Source organism: Poecilia mexicana, unplaced genomic scaffold, assembly GCF_051168715.1.
Source record: "Poecilia mexicana isolate PSO_F unplaced genomic scaffold, ASM5116871v1 scaffold_23, whole genome shotgun sequence".
Taxonomy (NCBI): domain Eukaryota; kingdom Metazoa; phylum Chordata; class Actinopteri; order Cyprinodontiformes; family Poeciliidae; genus Poecilia; species Poecilia mexicana.
Genome location: NW_028263392.1, coordinates 19,523,881 through 19,541,835, shown reverse-complemented (window position 1 = coordinate 19,541,835; position 17,955 = coordinate 19,523,881). Strand labels below are relative to the sequence as shown.

The following is a 17,955-nucleotide window of genomic DNA, read 5'->3' as shown; positions in this document are numbered from 1 at the left end:
CAAGTAGCACAACAAAGCAACTCAACTTGCTCAACTGTTGAAGTCTTGGATAAAATTTCACTTATTATCAGTACTAAACTTAATCCCTGCCCTAAATTGTGCATCTTAGGAATTTTCCCCACTCAAACTCGACTAAGTAAGGTTGACTAAAAGGCCATAATTTACTGTTTGGTGCAGGTCAAATATAGTATAGCCAGGTCCAGGAAATCTATAACCAAACCCCTGCTAAAAACTTGGATGTCTACATTATCAAGCTCTCTTGCCTTGGAAAAACTCATCTTTGTGATTAAAGATAAATATTTTATGTTCAAAAAGATATGGGAAAAGTTTTTGCTATTCTTGGAAAATACAAGTACTCATAATGATGAATGTATTCTAGCTAATTTTGCTTTTACTTTTATCTTATAGTGGCTGTAAGTCTTATCTTCATGTTAATTCCAAATGTACTCACTTGCTTGAAAAATGTACAAAACTGAACCACTGATGTCTGGATGATTCATCTCTTGGACTAAGTCTCAACATACATCCCTGAGATAAACTTAAAGTACTCTGTCTCACTGTAATCAACTTATGTTTGTCACCCTGAAGGTTTAAGTTGTTCATGTGTTTTCTTTTGGTTTTGAAATATATAAGACAATAAACAGATTTTTGGAAACTTGGTCAACTGTTTCTCTGAGCAAAAGGCTCAACTGTTAATCATGGAAGTAAAACCAAAGGAGGAAATCAAAGTGCTTCCTCCTTTTTCTTTGACTTTTGCTTCTCTATGAGGAGGATGGGTTTCTGCACACAGGGCAACAGCAGGGCTAGCAGCGTCCATCTGGCATACATTTACAGAATACACAAGAGCAATAAAAACCCACTGAGAACGCCCTATGGACTCTGTACAAAAGCAAACTTTACATCCAAAACAGAAGTCATCAGAGGCTGCTTCTATAATAACAATATTAAAGAGGACTGATGGCACCTAAAAGACCGGTGGTCTAAAGAGGACTGGTGGCACCTAAAAGACCACCGGTCTTTTAAAATACGTATGTGAATATTTAGAGCCAAAGAAAACATTACTTGGCAAAGTAAAAAAGCATTAACATAAAGGGAAACTTCCATTTACATTTGAAAACTCTTAACTTTCAAACTTTCTTCCAGGAGTTTTGTCAGTTAGCATAATTAAGCTGAGGGTTTCCCCCAGTGTAATATAAGCCTAGCGGCCCGCCATACTTTACTGGCCTCGCCGCCAGGCTAAGCGTTGCTTGTTTACGTTTCGAGGAAAATAAATAGAAAAAAAAAAAATCACTTTTTTTTTTTAATGCCAGGCTGCAAGCGTCTCTTTTGCTCTGAGCATTTCACTAGCAGAGCAGATTTATTCCTAAAGGATAGATTTATAATAGATAGGTTTATAGTTTATGCATTTAAACCCGACAGCGCGGACCAATCACACCGCTGGCGCCTCTGCGCTTTGCCTCGCGCGCTGCCGCTGCTTTACCTCAGTGGGATCGCGCGCGCCTCCTTTCACTCAAACTGGACACAGGCTGACCTGTATGGATATTTACATCAACTTACTGTGAGGAATTATGATCCTTTGGAGAACTCTAGGTAAGAGTTGAAGACCCGCCGCGTTAGCTCTGGTTGCGCAGCCCAATGTGAACCGCAGGAATAACTTGTAGCGAATTCAGAGGCGCCTTGTGGAGCGGTGAGAATGATTAATCTTTGTGAACGAACAATTATATGCAGCGTTTACATCTCAACACGCTGCCCAGCGTGGCTCTGTGTCTGTCTTCCCTGTAGAGTTTATGTCTGTGGTCCCGGTTGGCCGGAGCGTTTGTGGATAACGAGCAGCGCTAACCTCATCATGCAGGTTCAGCCCGGTGAGGAGCTTTAACGCTCTCCTTGGAGTCACGCATCACGCTGATTTTATATTATTTTTAGTATTATTTTTCCGGTTACATGATGCATTAAACCATATCAAATGTGTTGTCTACTCAGAGTTAATGCGTGCGGCCGCACGAAGATCTGAGAAACTCGTGACCGTCAGACACGGTCGAGTCCCATAAACTCGACCAATCAGAATAGTTTCTGTGACAATTAAAACTCAACAGACACGAAATGGAAGAGCTACTAAAGCCAAAACTCCCGTTTGTTGTGCATCTCTGCGCAGTGCAGCGGATTTACACATTGTGCAGGGCCGGTCCAAGGTTGCATGAGGCCCTGCGCAGACTTTGACTTAGGGGCCCCTCTAGCTGCTACAATAATCAGCACCTCTAACAGCTTCTGTGTTAGATTTAGTGAAATATTGGAGAAGGGAGTAGTTTAATTGGCCAGCCTAAAAAGCAATAAGTTATAATCGCAGTTTACTAATTTGTATTTGTAAATTCAAAGATTAAAGTCACAGCCTCAGATTGTTGCTATGGTAACAAAACTAACTATAAATATTGTTCTTTGAAGTTTAACAAAGTAAACTTGCCAGTTCCTTAAAATCTTGCATTTAAATATTAAACAATTTAAAATCTTTTAATTTATGTATGCTGAAATTGAATTAAGTTTAACAGCATTGATAATCTTAATAAACAAGTGTTACATTTATGAATCTGTGGTCTGTTTTAAAATATTAGCGTTTATGGGGCCCCTGAAGCTCTTGGGGGCCCGACGGAGCTGTTGACTTAATTTGGATTAAACAGAAGTGCAAATTTGTTGTTTTTAGACTAGTTGCAGGTTTTAATAGCATTTCACTGGAAGATGTTTTCCTGTAACATATAATTACACAGTAATACTTTAATATTTTCTGTCAACGTAACATCTTTTAATACAAAAACACGTTAGACCGCCGGTGGACCGCCTCGACGCCCCCACCACCGGGCTTAGCAAGTTTTCTGGGGGAAAACCCTGAAGCTAACTAAAAAGATGTATCTCTTGCACAGGCAAGAGATACATCTTGCCTCTGCAACCATATTTGGAAGTTAGACCTTTAAAAATAAAGGAAGATGCTCATACCTTTACATTTTGATTCAAGAAATTCCTATGGCTTATTTTTCAGAGTTTGGGTGGTGTGTTCTTAACTATAGCTGTGTTTCCATTCAGCTGTCATGCAAATTTAGCCAAACCTTTAAAATGTCACAAAAAAATAAAAGAAAATATGATTTAGGTGTGTTTCCATCAACTGATTGGGAGGGAATTGTTCATGTTGGCATTAACTTTAGACTGATTTAATAATATATTTTTGTAGAGTGATTTAAAATAGCGCTAATTCACACTACATGTTACTGTAATTGCAACAGTCTGCATGGATGGAACATTTGAGAGGCTACCATATATCAGTTGCTATGCATTGCAAAGTTGCTAGCCTATAAGGTCTGCGACTTTCACTTAAAGTGTGTTCACAGGATTTGTTTACCTGACCATACACCTGACCATGCACTCTAGAGAGAAATAAATCAGTCAGCTACAATTGGGCCCATGGAACAGGAAATGTTCCCAAACACAGCAGCACCCTACAGTTGCTGAGCCCCACTTATTCCACTTTTCTAGATATGGTTGTTTCATTCCAGACATTTTTGGAAATTCAAATACTTAAGTACCAAGATAAATTAACTGACATTATTGTTTTAAGTCAATGGGCAAGAATTAATTTGTTCACAATTTTAAAATAGAAGCAGGATGGCCCAAAATGGCAATGTAGAGAAGAAACAGAAATTCGAGATGAAGGGCACTTAATGGTTGAGTCAAACTCCAGTGCACATCTTAAAGAAAATGTTGTGGTAGGCTCATATGGCATTGTGAAAGATTAGAATGTGTCAAAGATCTACCAAAGCAGAGAGAAGGTGGGATCAGCATTACAGCAACCCATCTGTTCTATGGCATCACTCAGACACATCAGGTTTGTTTTGCTCCTTCCGCTCCATGTTTTTGGGAATGACCATCAAACGAATCAGGCCCAAGCAAAATGGAGTGAAAGTAGATTTTTAAACAACCAAAAAGAATAACAGGGTAGCTGTACTTTGGAATTGTTAACTGCATAAGGAAGGCTTTTTGAAGATTTTTTTATTCTCACTGCATGCATAAGAAAACCACAACATTCCTCTTCTTCAGCAGCTGTTAGCTATATAGCTAAGTAAGTAAACATTTAGTGTGTGAGACTTCAGAGTGGCCTGATTTGTCTGTTTACCTTATTACCAAGCTGTCAGAGTACCACTGTATGTGGGGACTGATTACACTTGGAAAAACTGCCCAAATAATAATATGAGGAAAGGGTTGGGGGGAGTTTCCTTAATCATTTATAGCAGTAGTAACACAAACCTTCATAATATGAGATTTAATTTAACAAGTACTGTGAACTTTAAGTAACATATTTGGTTGCATTATTTGTGGGTTGGAACATGAGTGTTTTTTGTGCTCTGACGAGTACAAAAAACATAATTCAATAAAAAAGACATACTGAATGTTGAGACTGATCAACATCTGAAACATATTACAACTGCTAATATATTCATTTACACTGAAGTTTAAATAACTGTAATTTCACTATAATAACATACTCATGACAATTTTCATAGCCCAAATACAAATGGTTAGACAATTCAGTTTGAGAGAGTGCACATCTTGGCCCCATTTCAGAGAGCAGGGTTAACAAGCCTTGAGTAGAAGGCATATACTCTGAATAAACCTACCCAGCTCTGCAGTTTTCAGTTTCAGAACAGGAAATATCAACTAACTCAGTTCTGAGTCAAGTTACCCCTGACTTAAGGGTGAGTGCAAGACAGTATAGAAGAATCCCTCCATCCATCAGTGGAACGCAGATAGTGTGATTCATCATAAAAGTGTGCACCAATGGAATTAGAAATTTTAATGACAGCTTAATGAGAATATCACAAACATATTTAACAAAAAATAAATAAATACAACAGTACTGTTGCTGCTGCAAAATAGTGGGAGTCAGCATGGCAGAGACTAAGTCAATGTGTGAGTGTGATTTAGTAATATTCTTGACGCTAAAGTTATTTAACATCCCAAAAAAAGGAGTCTGTGCAAAATATTTATATATCCTCCTGAGACCCAGCAATGCATTTTTGTCCTCTGTGGAGTACATAGGTTTTTTGTTCATAACTCTGAAACTATACATGCCACTGTGTTAAATCCTGTTGGTCCTTAGAGAGGACATCCTGGGCTTTCCAATGATATGACATGTGTGGGGGTGGGGCTTTTCTGGAATTTTCTTTCTGATTCTTCACAATGGCTGCCATCCCTGTGAGCACATTTTATCGAAAGAAGAAAGGTAAGTATATTATTTTCTAATTATGAGCTTTGTGAGTTTAATATTCAGATTGCTTCTAGTAAATGAACATCTAAGGAATAGTTAGGTGGATTTTCAGAGCAGTTTAATTATTTGTTGGGATAAAACATAACCTGTTTATGTGTGTCCTCCATAGAGGACATCAGGATTTGCTTTTTATTTTTTTAACCTGTTTTAATAGAAATCAGCTCACTGACTGAGGCAGAGAAAATCCTAAACAGGATTATTGATGGAGACTCAGACATAGATTTGTCAGATGAGGAGGACCAAGAGGGACAGATTGACGGTGATTTTGAGGTCGGGAGTTCAGAGGATGAGGCATCAAGTGAGGAAGAGGAGAGTGAAGTTGAGGATGCACGGGCCCGTCGCCCACTTTGGACCAAAACTAACACGTAGGCTTCTGAGACAAGAGTAGATAAGCTTAGACAGATAAGAGTATTTTTTTGGATGAACTATCACTTTTAGAGGACATAATTATTTAATGTATTTGTCTGTCTCTTAAGATTCCTGCCTGTGCTGGAAGACTCCGGAGAGGTTGTCTGTACTGCCCCAAACCGTGTAGACTGGCCACCATCAAAATACTTTGAGCAGTACATTGACAACAAAGTTTTTGAGGACATGTCCTTTTGCACAAACCAGAGACAGATTCAGGTGTCAGGCTCAAGTCTGAATACAACACCTGAGGAGATTAAGACCTGGTTTGGAGTCTCAGTGTACATGGCATGCCTTGGTTACCCAAAAATCAAAATGTATTGGGCCAAAAAAACAAGAGTGCCAATAGTTGCTGAGTCGATGACAAGGGATCGCTTTTTCAAGATCAGATGTTCTTTGAAAATCACTAATGATCTTGATGTAACTGAAGAAGAGAGGAAGCTCAATATGCTTTGGAGAGTCAGTCCACTTTTGAAGAAGGTGCAACAAGGTTGCCTAAACCTACCCAGGCCAGGAAATGTTTCCATTGATGAACAAATGATTCCCTTTACTGGTCGATGTCCAGTCCGTCAATTCGTTCCTGGCAAGCCAAATCCAACCGGATTGAAGGTGTTTGTTCTCGCTACTCCAACTGGAATTGTATTGGATTTTGAAGTCTACCAAGGAAAAAACACCTTTGTCGGCAGAGACACAGGACTTGGAATAGGAGCAAATGCAGTTCTTCGGTTGACTGAGTCCATTCCCAGGGGAACTCACCTGTACTTTGACAGGTATAAACGTCAATTGTGGTGCTGTTGATGATGATTCTCTGTAAACAAATGACACTTATTTTTTATTTTTTGTGTTTGTGTCTGTCTGTCTAGGTATTTCACCTCAATAAAACTACTGGATAAATTGCTAGAAATGGGTCTGCCTGCAAGTGGAACATTGATGAAAAATAGACTCCCAAAGGATTGTAACATTACATCTGATAAAGAGTTGTTGAAACAAGGAAGAGGCTCCTCTGTAATGGTGACAAGGAAACATCCTGAGCTGGCTGTGACAAAATGGGTTGACAATAAACCTGTACTCATGGCATCAACAGTGCATGGAATAGAGCCCCAGGATACCCGGACCAGATGGTCACTGAAAGACAAAAGGCATGTTCAAGTGTCCAGACCTGCAGTGGTGGCAGAGTACAACACCAACATGGGTGGGGTTGATATGTGTGATAGAATGCTTAGTTTTTATAGAATGGCTAACCGCACAAGGAAGTGGACTGTACGCACAATCCTACACTTCTTCGATCTGGCTATCACCAACTCCTGGTTACAGTATAAGGAAGACAGCCAAGCTTTGGCACGACCTATGAAGAAAACTCTCCAATACCATGACTTCAAACTGCTCTTAGGTGAGGAACTGATTGCCCAGGGGCAGTCAGGCCAACCTAATCCAATTGAATCTGATGCGTCGAATGATGAGGAGTACGTTCCATCACAGAAGAGAAGGAGGCCCCAGCCAGATAAGGAAGTGAGAAAGTATGGAGCTGTCCATTTGCCACAGATGATGGACAATCCTAATAGTTCCAGGTGCAGAGCAGAAGGGTGCACTGGAAAAACCTACATAAAGTGCATCAAATGCAACATGTACCTCTGCATCTCAAAGAAGAAGAACTGCTTTATGGACTACCACAAACCAAAACAGAACTAACACACCTGATTAAACTACACTAATCAGCTTGCTTTTGATAAGCTGAATGAGGTCCCTGGAAATCTGAACCACTGGCTTGAATGGTGTAGCCATTTGAAATTTACAGCACTAAAGATTGTCAGAGTTCAGAGGTAAATGTATGCCTCGAAATGTGTTCATATTTGCCACAAGAGAGTCCCGATGTCCTCTCCAAAGGACATACTCTAAAAAATAAATAAAAACATGTTTTGAAATTTTTTCAATTGTAGTGATGTTTTTTCACACCAAAGAGTCATGTAGTGTAAAAAAAATTGAAATTCAAAAACTTTTTTTTCTCTGGGTCTCAGGAGGATATACAGAACTTTGGACACCCAAAAATATATGAATAGATTATGCTTGAAGAGTCAAAATGTGATGCAAACAAAAGTTTTGCTTTCATTAATACCTGCAATTTTGTGGAGTTTTTCTTTGACCAGTTTTGTGAGTCTGTGACTATAGAGCACCTAAATTGTACAGGAGGGTTTCCCATGGTTTTCAGAAAATGTTTAACTATTTGTAACTAGCAACCTAGTTTTATGATTTTGGATACCTAATATTAGATTGAAATAATTTTACAACCTGGTCAAACATTTGATATATGAATACTTAAATTTGAGACATTATTTGAGATATTAAATGTCAAAAAATGGGGTGAAGGTTGTTTGGAGTGTTTGTGGGTTAGTGATTCGATAGACTAAAGATCACAATTAGACAGTTTACTCTTTATCCACTCTGATCTGTGGCCAGCAGGTTGTGTACTGAAAAATGTGGGAAAATCAGTTTTATGCATCAATAGAATAATCTCATAATTGCTTCATTTTCTGTTAGATTCAAATATATGTGTTCCTAAAGTATGCTTGCTTTCTTTTGTTACAGTTCTTAGAAAACAAAAACCCAAATTAGTAGGTAAGACATAAAAATAGAAAAGAAAAACACAAAATCCATAAATTGGCATTAAACAGAAATAGGCTAACTGGTGCACCTCTTGTAATAATCTGTCAAATCCATATGCAATAGCTGGCCAAAAAAGGGATATGGATCAAAATAATTTAAAACAGAGTAATGCTTACCTTCACTCTATTACCACAGTTTTAGAAAATATACAATAAATGTGAACATGAGGAAACATTTTACATTCATCTGCACAATTAGATACTAATACCACAGTACATGTATTATTATTGTTACACATACCCAGTAGTACATAAGTAAAAATACTTATGTACTACTGGGTATGTATATATTTTTATGTATATGTTTAGATTATCAACATGGAGGTGCATGGAATGACAATGGGGTTACAATTTGGTGCACTAACCTGGTGGTATATAACATATTACAGACAGTAATGTTTATGTGCAGTGAATGACAAAAATGTGCATTTACCTTTCAGGATATTTTGTGACAAGAGAGGGTGCCATTTTAACTATAGGTTTAAATAAAACCAATAAATAAGCAGAGGTTCAGTCAAACTAAATGTAAAATCAGGTTGCTTAGCCTCTGGCATGAAATGCACATCAACTGACTTGCTGTAGGAGCTCAGATTTCTGTTTACTTCAAACCAAGTGAGGCACCGGCAGCAGACAGCACCAGATGAAAATCAATGAATCCCAATCTCAAAACAATAATCCGAAATCAATCCCGTGGTCTGAACTTTCGCTTGAGCAAGGCAATGTTTACTTTATTCTTGTACAAGATCAAGAAAAGCTGAGTTCGTTCTGGCCTCAGCCGAGTCAGACCGTGTGCAAAAACACCACAAAACAAACGTCTTCCTATTGGTTTTCACATTAGTGGCAATACACCAAAGAAAAAAAAGTAAAACCATTATGATCTGAATCACTGCAATAGGAAAATATACCACTCAACAGCAGCAACTTTACTAGTACAACAAAACTTAGCTATTGTGTTGTTACATAGCAACGATTGATCTCAACACCTGAACAGACTTTTCAAGAAAATCTAACCTACTGGACAATATTATTATATCAGCCTATTAACAATATTAATGCCCTTAATAAGGCGAATAATCAAGCTCGTCTTAACTAGTTCCTCATTCTTTTGATTAGCATGTAAGCTACTGTCTGTTGAGCGAAGTTAGCAAACTTAGCTTCCGAACTTATATTCAACTTTGTCGTTACCGTAGCAGTCTAGCATTCGTTTGTTAGCTAAGTTAAATGAAAATGTTTACGTACAGACTTACCTTTGGCTGAAAGTCCAGTGTTGTCCCTTACGTCTCTGTTAAACTTTAGTGGGTTTTATCGATAAGCAGTGTTCTAGGTCACAAGCTATCCAGCTAATTGTTAGCTAGCAGAACTGGCTAGCATTCGTTAGCCTGTAAGTGGTTTGTTTTGAAAATGGTTCAGTCTGAGACAGCACAGGGCTAACATGAACTAGATCAACTTAGCTAACGTCAAATATACATTTGAAATCAATTAAATCCTCAACTTCTACGCATTAATAGCTCCTTTGCATTAACAGTAATACGTATTATTGCAAATGTACAAGGTATGTTTTGGACTCACGCATAAAGATATTCAACGCGCGGCTAAGTTTAGCAAGCAAGGCAGGAAAAACTCAAGTCATAAATTTCGAATCAAAATGGCGACGTGGTCATGACGAGGGCGCGCAACAGACGGGAACGTGCATTGAATATACACTAGTGGTGAGTCTGGTTTCTAAGACTTATGAAGAGAATATATTTATATACAAACACATATCCCATCACTGTATGACAGCGATAGTAAATATTAGAGTTCAGGTGGAAATCCAGATTCAGAACTTGAATACATATGTAAAAAATCCAATGTGAAGATAACTGTGTTGAGAAATGTGTTCCTAATGTGTTTCACCAAAAAGGCCATCTGTTATGACCCAGCTCAGCCAGGGGGAAGCGGAAGTAACATTAAAGAAACCTGGATGTTAAAGGTTTAACAATTTAAAGGTTTATTGTTCAGTTTTGACAAAAATAAAAAGGTAAAAATTAACAATAATCAAAATGTAGGGACTTACAACAAAAATGTACTAAATAAAACAAAATCCACAAAACGATCAGAGTTGAAAATCAAAGATCTTAACCAAACAAAAATGGACTTTCAGTACAGGTTAAACAAAAACAAACTACAAATCTCTAACAGAGATACAAAGATCTCTGTTAGAGGGACACAGGGACAAAGCCAGTTACACAAGCTATCAGAGCTAGCAAAGCAAGTTTACAGCAGTGAACCAAGCACCCAACAAAGTGGCAAGCTGTCTGAACAAAGAAACACAGAGCTCCTCAGCTGCAGCTTCAGATATGACTGAAACCTAGGAGAGAGAGTTGGACACGGTGTGGACAAGACTGTATCTTTGAAAATTCCAACATGATGCTCTGAGGTTTTCACATTGTTTTCTCCTTGCCCTCCAAGAGTCAGCTGAGTTCGGCTTGGAAACAGATTTAATTTGGTCTTGGACCTTTGGTCTATCACTTACATTCACATTAATTTCTACAGGAGGACATGAATGGCATCCTCTTATCTATCTGTGAGCAGGCTGCTTTTGTGCTCCCTCTAGCTGTCTGTGTATTGTTTTAGCTCTTGTTTCCTCAGCTTCTGTTTTTTTTTGTTTTTTTTTGTGAGGGACATCTGTTCTTAAAGGCAGGGGAATCAGGGCTCATACAGACCTCTTCCTCATTGACTTCAGTAGCTGATTTATCCTGTATCAGTGAAATATAGAAAATTAGCAATAAAAAAGGGTTAAATATGAAAAAAAGCATAAAACAAAAAGAAAATAATACAGATCACTTTCATTCAGAGTTTTCTAAAGCATCAAGCAGCAACAGTAAATTTCACAAGTGTAGTTACTGAGCACATACTGACCATATGAAATGTTAGTGACATATGAGGTATGATACAGGAAATAAATATTGGGCTTGGACAATGACTGATAAGTTGGAATGACAAAAATTCTTTCTTTACATTTAGAATTTCATAACTCCTAAATTTAATGATTAATTTCTTTTCAAAATTCCCAGTACTTATTGAAATATTTGCTTCCTTCAACATCACCATTATGCCCGGTTCTGTCCTATTGAAATGTTGGATGGATGAAAAGCCCTGGGGCACTGTCGCATATTATTCCGGTGTTCCACCTGTTGTTTTTTAACAGGTGTTCCAACTTTCTGTGCTATCCATTAATCTGTCCTACCTCGTGGTAATGTGCATGCGCACATTGATGCTACGTCACATATTGCTTACTCAGCATCTTTCTTATCAATACATTCTACCTGTGGAAGTTTTTAATCGTCCATTTTATTTCGTTGAAGATTAAGGTAGGCTTAATTTATTTTATTTATACCTGGCTTTATAACCCTGTCCTTGTACTTAAAATATTTTAGTCTAATACTCTTTTATTAAACCGTACTAAATAGAGCATGTTAGTAGCGATATTATATGAGATTGAAGCTGTGTATTAGTGGTGTAATATTAGTTTATATTAAGCATATCCTAGTCAACTAGTTGGTGCAACCCCTAGTTAAGTTATATTCACTGCAAGTTGAGTAACTGCTATATAGAGCTGCATCATAGTTTAATTTCAGAATCCCATCTGCCACTCGGAAGGTATAAACTTAGATCATTTTCTTATAAAGCTGAAACTTAGCTGGAATGTTTCTAGCCTGCTGTGTGAAAGAACTGCCTACCAGAGAAGCTAGAATGACCTGAGCTTTGTTGTCTGATCCAAACTTGTTTAAAATAGTGTTGGGTCTGATGAAAGTATGTGAGAACATGCAGGTCAAATCAAGTTGTGCATTTGGTAGGGGTGCAAACAATAAATTTTGCAAACTTAAAGATTTGCTGGAATGTTTCTACTATAATGTGTGGAAGACAGAGTTACCAGAGAAACTAGTATGACCCGAGCTTTGCTGTCTGATCCACAATTGTTTAAAATAGTTTTGGGTCTGATGAAAAGATGTGAAAATATGCAGGTCAAATCAATTTGTTAAGAAACCCACCACTAGGTCATGTGCATGTGCCTAGAACCCGACGGACCCACCGGTGGGTCCAGCTGCCACGTGACCTCGGCTCGCTCTGTAAACAAAGGCTCCACGTGCCTTTAAATTTTTTTTTATTTTTTATTATCCGCTAAAAGAGGCTTTAATCTTTCAAAAACTATTCCGCATAAAGGTTTTGCCCAAAATGTTAAGATTTAAATTTATTTATACCCCCTGAGGGTGTAAGAGGTTTTAATACTCACCCCACTGTTGCAAAGTTAGTGGTTTTTCAGAAAAGTCATTGATATTGGTCAAAATCAAAATTGACAGGTCAGTCTTATTAAAGATCAATAATTAGCCAGGAAACTACCATGACGACATCCCTAATTTTTGGTAGACTGCCCCCAGTGTCTATACTGCTAAGAGGAATTCTAAAGCTTACCATAATGTCTTAATTTGTTCATACAATGGAAACATGTCCAGGCCTGATGAGTTTAGGTTGAACACTTAAAAAGGAATTACAATTTAGCACCTATTTGCAGTGGACAGAGGTCAGCTTTCTCTATGTATTGTCCAAGCCTGCTGGTGAAAATGATTTTACTGATTTAACCTGTTAAAATTAGATAAGAAGTACCTTCATACCAAACCAAAATCCAACATTCAGTTTCCAACATCAAGCACAATCAGGGTAGTGCCATGCCAATAGCAGCAGAAGAGAACAGAGTATAGAATGATGGACTGTACTTTATTGACTTGTCTTCTGGGTTTGTAGTGGTTGAGGAGACTAGGAAAGCCTTGTCTTGACTTTCTTGGACACATGGGAGTCACCAGAGCTTTGAACTGATCTCTTTTCCTCTTTGGATTTTCCCTTGCCAGTTGCAGGTTTTACCTGTAAGTCATTAACAACAGTCTTTATTTGAGATGGTCCATAGCTACAGATAGTGAACCAAAAGAACACCGCAAGAACACCATGTTCTTATTTTTAATGACAGACTCCATCCAATTCCAGACGTTTACATACACCTAATACAAAGACACATACGCTGTCTCAAGTTAAATAAGACCAAACCCCTTGTAAGGTCAGACAGAATTATCAGAATTGTTTCTATTTGCTAGGTGTATTTCTACTATTTATTTGCCATAATAATATGAGAGTGTATATCAGAGGTTCGTTTAATTATGTCTACAAAATCAGAAGTTCACATATATGTCCTCAGTTTTTGGTAGCATTACAGTTGAACTGCATGATTTGGGTCAACGTTGTGGTTTTCCTTCCTCAAACTTTTCTCAACACTTTACTGGAATTCTGGACCATTCCTCCTTTCTACATGATGCCAATCTCTGTTATGAAGTGCACCAGTTACTCCTGCAGCAACAATATGATACTTCCACACCCATATTTCACAGTTAGGATGATACAACCAAACCCGTTTTCCCCCTTTTACACATTTGCAAACTACAAACTGGCTTTTTATGTTTCTTTTGGAGAACTGGGTTCCTTCTTGCCGAGTGGCCTTTCAGCCTGTATTGGTGTAGGACATGTTTCACTGTGGATAATGGCTGCCTTATCAGCTTCAGCAGCATCTTCACAAGGTCTTTGGTTTTTGTTCTGGGGTCAATCTACACATTTGGACTAAAACACACTTATCTCTGGGACACAAAACCTGTGATTTGAACAGATTTTGTATTCTGACATTTTTTCTATCTACATTTGACAAGAGAAAGTTAGGTGTTGAGAAACAAAGGTGGATGTGTCTTTATTCTGTGTATGCAAACTTCTGGTTTCAACCTGGATAAACAAGTATTGGATAATTTCTTGTTGAACTAGAGATTATCATTAAACTGTGCTAAATCACCCCTTTTCTTTCACACTAGCAATAAATACATGCATACACCACAATTACTTATAATTCGGTTAAAAATAGCATAAGACTCAAAAGGACATTTTTTATGAGATGATCAGTTTTCTTTAATAAGTTAATGAACTGAAACGTAACAAAAAGCAAGGTTATTACCTTACTCACCTTATTACTCACTTACCTCTTTAAATATTGCAAAATGTGCAGAAACATTTTAAAACGGTAAACGGAAAACACATCACTCATAGAAGAAGAAACAAGATTTAAAGAACAGAAATATGAAAGAAAACATTGAAATTAATACAGAAGCTAAAGTAAATATTTAGAGTAGAAGCAACAGATGAATTTCTCTGTGATATTGTTAACAAGCTGGAAGAAAAAGGCTTTAACCTGCTTCATTCATTTTAGGAGAAAGTATCCAGATCATGTTAATGTCTGTGCTTACAATGTCTCTAGTCTACTGACTCTAATCTCTTTATCCTTGGCTCATTAGGCTAGACACTATGGGACACATTTAGTTTCCATGTGTAACTTTAAGAATCCTCTGTCCTTAGAAATGATATAAAACAGTAAATATTGCCAGAAAATGTTGTGATCTATCAACATTATATTAAAGAGACTAACATCAAAGTGTTATGTAAATAAGGGCTGGGTAATAAAGTGTAGTGTTGTGTATAATAGGTACAGCTATAAGTTAATAAAATACAATTTCAATTACAGGGACAGTATCAGTAGAATCAGGTGGCCATGGAGGCCACCAAATTCTTTTCTGATTAAAAACATAAATAAACGAATAAATAAATAAAAAAAACAGACATCCTGTCTGACAGGAAGTATAATGTAAGGCTGAGAAAAGTCACTCCTAAGTGTCAAAAAACCAGCACTGGATACCCCAAGGCTGTGTCCTTTCTCCTTTACTCTTTTCATCAACATCTGCACCATCAGCCAAGCTCCTGAAAGTGGTGAACACCACCACCCTCATTGGACTCATCCCTGAGGCAGTTAAGTCCATCTATGTGGGAGGATGCTAATAAGACGATGGAGATAGTTGGAGACTTCAGGAAGAGTCCCACCTTCCCCCATCATCTTGTGTGACCTGAAGCAACTGAAAAAATTCAACCTGCTAAAGACAGTGATACACTTCAGTACCCCCATTGAGTCCATCCTCACCTCCTCCATCACAGTCCCTAGCCACTGCTAACGACAGAAACAGACAGCAGCATCTCCTTATCTATGCTAAGGAGATGTTTAGCAGCAATCAGCCTTCCCTGCAAAATATATACATCTCCCAGATACAGAAGCTGTATTTCACATAGCTTGGTTGGTTTGAGATAATGTTGCCTTTCCTTTCTCTCGGGAGTGACCTTGGGAGTGACCAACCCGCCTGCAATAGGTGGATTGCTGGTTCCATTCCCAGTCAACCTGCCTCTGTGTCCTTGGGCAAGACATTTCACCCTTCACTTTGCCTGCTGGTGGTGGTCAGAGGGTCCGATGGCGAAGGTGCATGGCAGCCTCACTTCTTTCAGACTGCCGCAGGGCAGCTGTGGCTACTATCCAGTAGCTTGCCACAATCAGTATGAGTGCATCCATCAATAACTTAATAAAGCCCTACACAAGTACAAGCCATTTACAATTTACCATTTGAACCGATTTCCATTATCCACAGATTTTCATTCTACTGGAAAGCAGAAATGGTAGAGTGTGAAAATTGCAGTAGACCAGAAGATTAGCCTATCTTACACCAACAACCCTGCCATGTCCAAAGTAAATTACATCCTTTCCTTCTCTATTTTGATGAGTTGAGTTCAAGTCTAATTTCAACAATCCTAACCCCATTTGACATCTACACGCAGGGCCAGATTTATAATCTTACAGACCTTGACAGCCTTCTAAAACAGCCTTGTTGCCCAGCCTGAATAAAGGAATGTTTTCTGAAACTCCATCCACACCAAATTTTATGAGAAGTGACAATAACTTTTCAGGCCTGGAGGATGGGAGAACTTTCAAAGAATTTGTAGTTAACCTTAAAACTCTCTTTTTACTTAAAGACAACAAGCCTTTTAAACTAAATACTCACCACAGAAGGTCCGTCTCCAGCTGGCCACATGTTTATCTTGACTGTGTGTGTTTCCTTCTTTAGCAGAGGAGCTTTGCGGCCGAGTTTCAAATAGAAGTAGGTGGTATATGGCGTGAAGCTGTAATCCTCTCTAAATTCAACACAGAAGCCAAAAGAGCTGTTTTTATAGATGGCTGAAATGGAAGTTAGAGTCTTATTGCGACCAGCTAGTCCTGAACATTGCAGTGCAACATGGGCAGCTTGACCAGCTCACAACTGACAGGCTAACACGGCTTAAAGAGGGGTCATCTTTTCAAAAGTTCTAGTAAGTTGGAACTAGAAGTCTAGTTGAATGAGCTGCTGTAATTAAGAAATGGAAATGAAATGATTCCCATTTCATTACATCAAATGGGAATCATTTGATGTAATGATTCCCATTACATAAAATCTTTTTATACATTATATTGTTAATCTTACAACATTAATTATTATCATTTTATTGCTTTAGCCTGAATACTTCAAAATTTAACCTCTGCCTTCGAAATGAAGAGTAAACAGGTTTAAAACTTAGAGGCAGCAAGAAAAAAAAAAAAAAACTCAAACTGAGACAAAAAAAATGTAGCAAATTTAGTCTTCTTCCCAGTTATTGACCAGGTCAAGTAGAAAAAAATAATTCTACTTTAACATTTTCATTACATTTTTATAAGATGGACCATCTGGGGCTAGCTTTTAAAATAAGCCCTTATTATTCAGTTATTAATTATTAGACTAATCAAGGCTGTAATAACTTCAAACCATATATATATATATATATATATATTCCCTTCTCACCCTCCGCGGGTGGTCTCTTTCATCCTCTGAGCTCGGATCCTCTACCAGAGGCCTGGGAGCTTGAGGGTTCCTCCAGTGTCTTGGCTGTGCCTAGAACTGCACATTTCTGGACTGAGATGTCTGATGTTGTTCCTGGGATCTGTTTTAGCCACTGCTCCAGTTTGGGTGTGACTATATATATATATATATATATATATATATATATATATATATATATATATATATATATATATATATATAGTCGTGAAAACTGGCATTAAGGTGTGAGATCTTTCCAGGTACACGCAGAAAACGGAGTAAAGGCCTGAGAAATAACAGTAATCTTGCATATTGATTTAATGATGATTAAGGAAGATAAATACAAAATACATACATATGTAATGGTTGGAATATCTGTAATGTATAATTAAAATAGATGTTCTGTATTTTGATTGATTGGGATGTCTATGATGTATAATTGAAATATATGTTCTGTATTTTTTATTTGTAGTAACAATAACTTGATTGTCGTATGTTGATTATTGATGATTAGATATGATAACAGTTTGAGTTACAGACTAGATAAGTGATGGAGAATCATACTGAGAGTATAAGTTGATAAAATGACAAATTGATTATGCTTTGTGATAAATTATAGAAATAAAATGACTAAAGATTTGAGATCGTGTGAAATGAAGCAGACTGCGTTGCAATTAGTACACTGAGCTGGGCGGGGGTGCTGGGAAAACTCAAAAAGGGAAGCAAGTCACGAGAAATGGCCTCAATGGCCAGATGGCCAGTAGAAAAAGGGAAGTACCGAAGAGAGTTGCTGCAATGAGTCATG

General features: G+C 37.8%; 2 protein-coding genes across 7 annotated transcripts in view; both read right to left on the bottom strand.

The window, feature by feature from the left end:
• The window catches only part of ppp6r2a (protein phosphatase 6, regulatory subunit 2a), a 49,382-nt gene extending 39,344 nt beyond the window's left edge, over positions 1-10,038 (bottom strand). For 2 of the 4 annotated variants that reach the window (XM_088003520.1, XM_088003522.1), the window contains exon 1: positions 9,621-10,036. The gene's annotated coding sequence lies outside the window, so the exon portion shown is untranslated. Of the gene's footprint in view, positions 1-9,612 lie in introns of all 4 variants that reach the window. The other 2 variants (XR_015762230.1, XM_088003521.1) reach the window with 2 other exon arrangements.
• A 301-nt stretch (positions 10,039-10,339) lies between these two features.
• The window catches only part of recql (RecQ helicase-like), a 31,646-nt gene continuing 24,030 nt past the window's right edge, over positions 10,340-17,955 (bottom strand). For all 3 annotated transcript variants that reach the window (XM_014972767.2, XM_014972766.2, XM_088003523.1), the window contains 3 exons: positions 16,323-16,452; positions 13,131-13,275; positions 10,340-11,111 (listed from right to left, as the gene is read on the bottom strand). In XM_014972767.2, the coding sequence (XP_014828253.1) occupies positions 13,171-13,275; positions 16,323-16,452 (235 nt within the window). In that variant the 3' untranslated portion in view covers positions 10,340-11,111; positions 13,131-13,170. The remainder of the gene's footprint in view (positions 11,112-13,130; positions 13,276-16,322; positions 16,453-17,955) is intronic.